General features: G+C 40.9%; 1 protein-coding gene across 1 annotated transcript in view; it reads left to right on the forward strand.

Moving 5' to 3' along the window:
- The window catches only part of LOC145414096 (pituitary homeobox x-like), a 21,007-nt gene extending 13,546 nt beyond the window's left edge, over positions 1-7,461 (forward strand). Inside the window, exon 4 of the mRNA XM_080283655.1 lies at positions 6,919-7,461. Coding sequence (XP_080139781.1) covers positions 6,919-7,461 — 543 coding nt within the window. The remainder of the gene's footprint in view (positions 1-6,918) is intronic.
- The last annotated feature ends 2,623 nt before the right edge of the window (positions 7,462-10,084 follow it).

The raw sequence follows: 10,084 nt of genomic DNA on the forward strand, positions 1-10,084 counted from the left end.
CACCACCATCATCATCATCATCATCATCATCATCATCATCATCATCATCACCATCATCATCACCACCATCTATGCTTTACCAGAAGGAAGTGCCACTCTGGGTAGGGCAGTTTATTATTATTATTATTACCATTATTATTATTATTATTCGTATTGTTCCTTTATTTTTCTTCTTAAAAGTTTCTCATATCTTTATTCTTCCTGTTTTCTTTCTCTGTGGCTTCTTTTTCTTTTATATATTCTTGTTTTTCATGTTTTAAAATTCATATATATTAATTTTACTGTTTAAGTGTTTGTATATATGTGTGTGTATTGATGTATAAGTGTGTGTGTGTGTGTGTGTGTGTGTGTGTGTGCATTATAAATCTGTACATAATCATACACTATTGCCAATAACAAAAATTTTCCCATGCCTCCAAATGGCCTATTAAAACTACAATGGTTTTCATAGTATGTAAATTAAGGTGTATATTAAGTTTTTATGGGAGAGAGAGAGAGAGAGAGAGAGGGGGGGGGGCACAGGGAGGGTGAGAGGGAGGGGATATGGTGGGAAGTGCGTTGAGAATAATAATATTAAGGGTAACATGTAGATTACAATGTCACCCCACACTAATACTCCCCCCCCCACCCTCTCTCTCTCTCTCTCTCTCTCTCTCTCTCTCTTTCTCCTCCCTTTCCTCCGTTTTCACCTCCCAATTTCCTTTTTTTTTCCTTCCTCCAACATTCATACCCTTCCTCTCTTCCTTCCTTCCTACCATCCTTTCTTCTTCCCCTCTTCTTCTTTCCTTCCTTCCTTCCTCATATCGTCCTCCTTCTCCCCCCTTCCTTCCTTCCTTCCTCCCTCCCTCTTTGTCTCACTCCTCCTCCCTTCAACCTCCGTAACTACACAAATAGAATCTGTCTCTTGGGAGTGGAGGGAGGGAGGGAGGGAGAGAAAGAGGAAAGTGAGAGATAAGAAGTGAGAGGAAGGGAAGAGTGAGGAGGAAGAGAAGAAAAGACAGATAGACAGCCGATAAGAAATAAAGAAAATATAAGAGAAAGAGAGAGTAAGAGAGGAGAAAAAGCTGAAGGAAAAGAGAGAAAGGGAGAGATTGCAGGGAGGGAGAAAAGGAAGAATGCTATGGATGGGAGGGAAGAGGTGGAGGAAGAGGGAGAAAGATGGAATTAAAGAGAGTGAGAGAAAAAATGGAGGGAAGGATGAAAAATGGAGGGAAAAGACAGAGAGAGAGAGGGAGAGTAAGAGAGAAAAAAAGGGAGATGGGAAAGGAGCTAGAGAAGGGAGAAGAGGAAAGCAGGGAGGGAGAGAGAGAGAGAGAGGAGAGGAGGGAGAGAGAGAGAAGAGGAGGGAGAGGGAGGGAAGGAGGGAGGGAGAAGTTATCTGTAAGGGCCGAACCTCCCAAGGGAAACTCCTCCCTTCCTCCCTCCTTCCCCCTCTCCCTCCCTCCCTTCCCCTCCTGTGGATTAACTGATTCTAATTACCTTGTTTGTAGTTATGAGAGAGAGAGAGAGAGAGAAGGTTAGATTAGTAGGGAGGGAAAGATTACATGGAGTACATAGAGAGAGAGAGAGAGAGAGAAGGTTAGATTAGTAGGGAGGGAAAGATTACATGGAGTACAGAGAGAGAGAGAGAGAGAGAAGGTTAGATTAGTGGGGGGGGGGGAGATTACATAGGAGTACATGAGAGAGAGAGAGAGAGAGAAACATCAGAAACAGATAACATTAGCCTTATCAACCTATAACAGGATTATTTATCGTATTAAGTCATTACCCGTAAGATCAAACGTTAATCTGCACGTGTGAGAAAAGGATAGACATTAAGAAGGCTCTCCCCCGTCCACCAGTCCCTCCGATGAATTAGCAGACAAAATTATAAACAAAAACGATTGCAGCGAAGTAGTGTTTTTTTTTTTTATTATTTATTTATTTATTTTTTTTACTATAACCTTCCCTATACCAACAGCCGCGAGAGAGGGTCTGCTTTCCTTTGTACTTTCTTTTGCTGTTTTGCCTTTCTTTCCTTTTTTCTCTTTATGCCATTTCTCTCTCTCTCTCTCTCTCTCTCTCTCTCTCTCTCTCTCTCTCTCTCTCACACACACACACACACACACACACACACACACACACACACACACACACACACACACATTCACTGATTTAGCCAATGACAGGCCGATATGGCATTAATTCAAGCAACCAGCATCCAGCATCGTGACAGCCAATCATAATTCACCTCCAACGCACACTGGCCAATGGGACGCTCGCACGGTAACGGTTTTTAACGGAAATTAACGGTATTTAACGGAAATCAACTTTTTTTTTTTTACGAATGTTGACCGTTTGTGGTAATTGTGGTTATTATCAGAAGTAACTATCCTTTTTTCACTTTAACCTGGTCAAAAATTGCTGTCTCATTGTACTGAATGTTTAGTTGTAGAATTAATGTTTAGTGGAAATATCTGGCGTAACGGGAATAAGACTGGTAGTATTCTTTTTGAGAGAGAGAGAGAGAGAGAGAGAGAGAGAGAGAGAGAGATGGTGGATTCTGGTTGGCTGAATTAAGGCTGTATCGAGGCTGTCATTGGCTAATACAGTGGGGGTGCTGGCCGCTGATTGGTGGCGAGAGAGGGGAGGGAGAGGAGAGAGAAATGGGAGGGAGAGGGAGAAAGGAGGGGAGAGAGGGAAATAGGAAGGAGAGGGAGAATGGAGGGAAGAGAGAGAAATGAGAATGAGAGGGAGAAAGGAGGGAAGAGAGGGAAATGGGGAGGAGAGGGAAAAGGATGAGAGACAGAGATGGGAGGGAGAGAGAAAGAAATGAGGCAAACTGGAAGGAGAAGGAAGAGGAGAGAGAGGGAGGAAGAATGGGAGGGATGAGGGCTGGGGAAGAGAGAAATGGGAAGCATGGAAGTAGATAAGGAGAGGGAGAAGGGAGGGAAATAACAAGGAGAGGAAAATGGGAGGAAGAAAGTTAGAGGTAAAAATGAGAGAGAGAGAGAGAGAGAGAGAGAGAGAGAGAATTATGAGCAAGAACTGTACGTCATATCCCAAGTTTTTGTTTCATTCGCCGAGGGTCTATGACGTCATAAATTTCCTGCTTTTTCATTGGTCGTTGCAGTTTCGGCGGGAACGTCTCTGATTGGCCAGTTAAAACGCACAAAGGTAGATTAGTCGACGGGAAAAATGAATAAATGGAGGAAGAGGGAGGGGAAAAAATACTAAATGAGTGAGGAAATAAAGGAAAGGTGATTCGGTGAAGATGATGATAATTTTGAATCTGGCGGGAGAGAGGAATCCAGTGTTCTGATTGGCCACTGTCACCTGCAATGGACGCCTCTGATTGGTGGATTTAAATTATATCCCATATTGAGGGGAAAATACGTGGAATGAAGAAATGGTTTAGTGAATCTGGTGACTGGGGTGGCTGGAGGAGATGGAAATTGAGAATGGGTAGAGAAGTGTAGAAGAAAAAATGTAAATTAATTGTAAGTACCGCAAAAAAAGTGGTGTTAATCATTGGTTCAGATTTGGGAGGTTGAATCAGAAGACTGGTGCCGTTGATGTCAAAGGTCTAGTTGTGGATATTAACCTGAGTTTCAAAATGGAATGTCAGAATTTCTGGTAATGTGGTTAGGAAGAAATGAAATAACAATCCATTAGCTCCCAGGGGTCCTGTGTGGGAGGTCTTGCTGTAAGGGTATTCGGCGCACTGCCCTACGCCTACCGGCTCATAGTACCGAAGCTCATAGGTCCACATCCTGGGTTCCCTCCATTATTGACCCTTAGAAGTACCCAGTTCCGTCCCCTTTTGAGGATATATATTTATTCTATTATGTATTGCACTTGTATTATTATGTTACTGAATTTGGAACGAGTACTTAGAACGAACAGAGGTAGAATTGATAAGCAGCACAGAGAATAACAACCAGATTTTTAAGAGATGAACAGAGGAAGAAAAAGCAATTTAAATTAAAAAAATAATCCATGCACTAGATTACAGGTGTCCTCCATTCATCAACAAATATGTAACAGTTGGATTTGAACTGCTGTAGGTTGAAATTTCGATAAAACCTGGGAAGAAAACTATGACTCAGTTTATTCACGCCTAAAAAACGGAGAGGCTGACTGAATGCATGAAAGGATAAAAATGTTTCCCTAAAATAAAGACTGAAAATTCCCCACACCAACCGCAGTGATGCAAGGACCCGACCCAACATAGATTTATTCATGATGTGGCAGACGACGCTCTTGGCTAGTTCTTAATCTTTATATACGTGTGTGTGTGTGTGTGTGTGTGTGTGTGTGTGTGTGTGTGTGTGTGTGTGTGTGTGTGTGTGTGTGTGAAGTTTATATGAATAACCTTGATGGTTGACAAGTGTATATAAGTTACATTCTGGGATTTATATAATTTTTTTTTTTTATTGAAGATGTAAACCAATATTTTATGCCTGTTTCTCTCTCTCTCTCTCTCTCTCTCTCTCCCTCTAACTGACAACGTGCTACTGAGTGAGTGACAGGAGGACTGAGAGTGCTATCAGTATCCGGCGCCAGGCAGCCCGTGAGAGAGAGAGAGAAAGAGAGAGAGAATGAGAGAGAGAGAGAGGTGTCAGATGAACAGGCATAAAACATGATAGATCGATAGATACATTGATAGATTGGTAGAGGGAGACATCATGGAAAGAGATTGGCTGATAGATAATGCTAGGGATTAAAGGGTAAATAGATAGATAAAAAGACAAAAGATAGATAGATACATTGACAGGCAGAGAAATACGAGTCGATAGATGCAGATAGACAGATACAGATTGATAGATGAAAAGATAGATAGATAATTTGAGAGCTGACAAGTTAACAAACGCTGAGACCAATAGAGAGAGATATTGATAGACAGGGCGATAGATGGACAGCCTGATAGATGGATAGAGCATGATAGATATAGTCGTGAGGGAACATAATGCACCGTGATCCGCTTAGTAAGCTTATCAGACAAGCTTAAGCTCACACACGCAATAACAGACTGGTGTGAGAGAGAGAGAGAGAGAGAGAGAGAGAGAGAGAGAGAGAATTACAAGGGCAAGTAGAGAAATAGATAGATAGGTAGGTAGGATGGTAGATCGATTGACAGATAGACAGACAGATAGATAAAAATAGATAGAAAAAGTTCCAACAGACTGCAAGGACAAGTAGTACCTCAAAAGCTCTTACGACCCATACCGCCAGCAAAACAGTAAACAAAATGAAGAATGACAGGTAAATGACACAATAAAATAATAAATACATAAGTAAATAAAAATAAATCCTCCAAGCCTATTTTTCCCCATCATTCGCGTAGGGGTTCGTGGCTAGGCTAATTAGTTGAGGTAATTAAGGTGTTTGGGAAGGAGTAGAAAGGAAATCATCATCATTATTAAGAATAGCAACATCTTCATCGTATCATCATTAATATTATTAGCAACAACAGCAGCAGCAATATCGTCGTCGTCGTCCTCCTCCTCCTCATTATCATCATAACCCACCTCCTCTTCCTCCTCCTCCTCCTCCTCCTCCTCATTATCATCATCTTTTCCTCCACATCCTCTTCCTCTTCCTCCTCCTCCTCATCATCATCATAATCATCATCATCATCATTATTTCCACGCCTAGAAATGGGGTGAGGAAATACTTAGGGCAAAGGGGGAAATGAGGACCAAGGAAGTGATAAGGGAAGTGACTAAAAAATATGAGTAGCTGGTAAGTCACGTCATCCATCCTACTGCTATCTCCCTTATCTCTCACCGTCCCCCCACTCCCTCCTCTTCTCTCTCTCCTCCCCCCTCCCTCCATAATTTGCACCTCTTCTCCACTTCTGTATCACTCAGATAAGAATATTCCTCCTCACCCATCTTCCTTGGCGTGTCTTCTTTACATCGTCTTCATCATCATTGTCGTCGTGGTCATCATCATCATCATCAGCAGCAGCAGCAGCAATATTGTGCACTAACAGAATTTTTCATTATTTGATAAAGGATCGGTTGGATTAAAAAAAAAATGAAAATGAAAGTATTAAGGTACTCTGTATCAACAGGATGCCTTGTGATACTGGACCTCCTTCCATATACGCACAATTCAGTTGCGTCTTGCTGAAATTTAAAAGAAAATCTGGAGTTTTTCATCAATAAATAAACTAATTGTGTGTGTGTGTGTGTGTGTGTGTGTGTGTGTGTGTGTGTGTAAAACTACCAATACTTTAAAGGTGCAATTTCTCTTGCCAGTACCCCTGCAGTGTGTACATGTTTCAGGGTCTTTCCTGAGATGTCTTTCGTTTAACTTCTTGAACCCGGGGATGTCTTTCATTTCATTCTTCCTAACCCCAGACGTTTTTATTCAGGAAAGACTTTTCAAACTGTGGGGATAAGAATTAACTCATTTAATCCTTCACTCGTAGAGGTGTCAATAAGTGGGTTGGTTGAATGTTAGTGCCCCTTCATGTAAAACAACTAACTCAAAGACAAACGGCCACCCCTTCCAGGATTATTGCGTCTGGCTGTAGATTGATAGATTACTAGAGGTCTGTCCTTGGTTAGATGAAATTGCCTGGGAGTAGCAAGAAGAAATCTGATTGCACAGAGAGAAAGTAAATATCTTCCCAAAGTATGACAGATACATAGTGGAAAAGTTGAACCCTTTGAAACACGCATTGGTAGAGATAGGATTTTTATTGTATTTTCCCAGCTGTAAATTTTCAGACGGGACTAGGGAGATACAGTAGTTATTTCTCTCTCTATAAGTCATCCACATTTAAGTGGTAGTGTAAGATTTCAGTCTTTATTCTCTCTGTATGCACTTGCATTTAAGAGGTTAATATAGGTTTTCAATCTTTTTTCTCTTTCTGTATGTTGCCAACATGTAAGAGGATAACATAGCTTTTCAATGTCTCCTCCCCAGATCTGGTTCAAGAATAGACGTGCCAAGTGGCGGAAGCGGGAACGGCATGCCATGACAGCCGGGATGCCTGGCGACCTGAAGTGTGGCTGGGGCGCCCAATTGAACGGGTTTGCCTGGCCAGATGACGGGCTCTACTCAGGCTACTCCTCATACAACAACTGGGCCCGGGTGACACCTCCACCCCTTAGCACCAAGAGCTTCACCTGGGGCTTCAATGGTGTCAACATGATGAGCCAGCAGCCTTCAGCCATGTCGCCCATCAACTGTTTCCAGACACCGACACAGGGCATGAGCAGTTCAGCTAACTTAATGCCGACCACCATGTCCTCATCGCTGGGGTCCTCTGCAACACCCTGTCCCTACCCTGCACCCACCCCGCCATACGTCTACCGCGACCAGACCTCATCCATGTCCTCCTCCATTGCCTCCCTCCGCCTCAAGGCCAAGTCCCACTCTCCAGCCTTCTCGTATGGTCCAGTCTCCCCGCGTCAGAACTCTCTCTCTGCTTGTCAGTACTCCATGGCCGATCGCTCCACCGTGTAAGGTGTCCATCTGCTTCTCCTCCCCACCGCCACCAGTGTAATGGAAGTCTTGGCTTTAGTTGTTCGTAATTTACAACTGGAGTTGTGTTTTTTGTTTCTTTATGAACAGGGAAAAAATGTGAGCACGGAAGGTGTGTTGTCATCCGTTCAGTTTGTGACTCGTACGCTGAGTGGAATTAGAAAAATATCTACCATATTCCCATAATGGCCAGTGCCATGAGAACTACAGTACATTTGCTTCAGTTTCCCTTGAAAATGTTAAAATTGGCCAAGTGCAACAGTGTTCAGTATTATTATCATGAGTCATTTAAACTCATGAACACTTGCACTTCATTTGTAAATAGGACTGATGTTGCCCTCGTATACCAGTCTGTAATGGCTGTTTTCACATTTCAATTATATAAATGCTTTGAGGAGAGATGTGTTCAATGTGTTGCAATTTCTGATGACTTTCTACTATTCAAAGTTACTGTGAAATGTGGTGTCAGGTGTTACCATAAAAAATTGGGAGATTTTTTGAATGTGTGTGTTGGAGTGCATAAATATCTTCACAGTATTCATCAGAAAAATGAATGCTGCTGATATTGCTTTCCAAGGAACTGTTCAGCAAAAAGTATTATGCTTTATAAAATTGTCGTGGAAAAGTTCAAAGATGATTGCGTTTTTCTCTGTCATGATCGCTGGTCATGGTGTAAAGTATGACAGAAGAAACTAGTGATACTAAGAGCAAAGACACAACTTCTAATACTTGAAGATTTCATGAAGGTTGTTGAATACTGATGAAAGCCAACAGCTGGAAGTGAAAGGAGAGTGAAGTGTAAGAATATCATCAACTTATGTGCCAAATTAATTAAGAAATCAGCAGTATCAAAGACCAGAAGTTTATTTGTTAATGATAAGCGGATGGATCTTTCAAGACAAGACAAGGCAAGATTTTTTGAATTATTATTATTTACATAAAGGAATAGAACACAAGTCTTAAAATCAGAAAACTAAAAGAATACCAGTTTTTAATGAATACAAGTTTTTCTCTCTTAGTTTATAATTAAGATCCGTACAACAAGAACTGGAGAAATTAACAGTTCGAATATAAACACATAACAGTGAGAGTTGGTGAGATCCGAAAATCCTCGCTTTTCCGTATCCTAAATAAAAAGACTGGTGAAACTCTCTGTATTACTGAAATTTCTTGTGTTTCAGCAGCTGACTCGGCTGCTTCAGAGTGTATATATATCAATCTAGAAACTTAAACAAAAAATCACTATGTATTTGTAAGTGTGACTTTTCTGGACTCTGTAAATATAGTAGTGTCTTTTTAATGTTGTAGGTCAAGCAATTGCAAAGTCTTCCAAGGAGTTGCGACTCAAGGTGGCATTAGTATTTTATTATTATTATTATTATTATTATTGTTATTGTTATTTTGGATCCCAGAATTATACTAATCTGGACATTTCCATTCTGTTCACTTTTACTTCTAATGATTTCCATAACAAAAACCAATTTCTTGATTTAGTAACACTTTGTTAAATAATTCTAGGAAGAAATTGGGATAGAAATGAATGAAGAGAACTTTTGAGAAATTATGATTAGGCTATTCTGAAAGATTGTAAAGTACTGTCTTTATTATTATTATTATTATTATTATTGTTAATGAGGAGGAGGAGTAAATGTAGATTGAGGCAAAGAGTAAGTGGTAAAAGAAGGAAGAGATGAATGGAAGGTGAGAATTAAAGGAAATGGGAAAGGACAAGGAGAAGAATAGATAGGAAGAAGAAAGGGAAGGGAGAGGGAGGGAAAAAAGGGAGAGAGGAAAGAGAAAAAATGAAGGAGGGAGAGAGAGAGGAAGGGAGAAGGAAGAGGCTGTAGAGGAAGAAAATAATGAATGGCCCAAGAGAGAGAGTGAGTGAATATAATTTTTACACAGTTTTATGTTCATTTTTCACAGAACGGGTTTTACTATGCTATTTTTCACTAATGGATTTTATTTCATTATTGTTTATTATTTTGGTTTTAGATTTAGTGACATTCTGATTTTTTATTGAGCAAATTGGAATTTCATTTTTCTTTTCATCATAGTTTTCAAATTTCACATAACTTTTTATTATGAGAGCAAAGCGAGCAAGCAGTGTTTACTCTCAGTTAAGCTTGAGAAGTGAAATGGGAGAAATGGAGTTCCCCCGAGCTAAGCCCTGTATTGGACTATATAGCCCCGCTAGGGTTACAGGAGCGAGCTACCACTCCCAGCACGGCAGCCCGGGCGAGGCTCGAACTCGCAATCCCCCGATTACGAGTCCAGCACACTACCACTGTGCTACTGCGCCCCCCCTAGCTTGAGAAGTGAGCGACCTGACCCGACCATCATGCTGAGCAGAAGCTAATAACTTTACTCTTATGTGAAGTACACTTGAAATTCTTCCTGCATGTGATATATTCATTCGATCAGTTTTGTTATCAACTTAAAATGCACCCATAAAGGCATAGGAACCCCTTGGAATCTTGTGTTCTCCAAGGGAGTGTTCGGCTCTGAACAATGAATGCCTCGGTTACAAAAAATTTAAAAAGATTTTCATCGTAATACCGTGTTTTTTGGCATCAACTCTAGCAATTAAATACAGGAGATTCCA

This window comes from Coenobita brevimanus, chromosome 98, assembly GCF_032717465.1.
Source record: "Coenobita brevimanus isolate Jiangsu-jjx chromosome 98, ASM3271746v2, whole genome shotgun sequence".
Taxonomy (NCBI): Eukaryota; Metazoa; Arthropoda; class Malacostraca; order Decapoda; family Coenobitidae; genus Coenobita; species Coenobita brevimanus.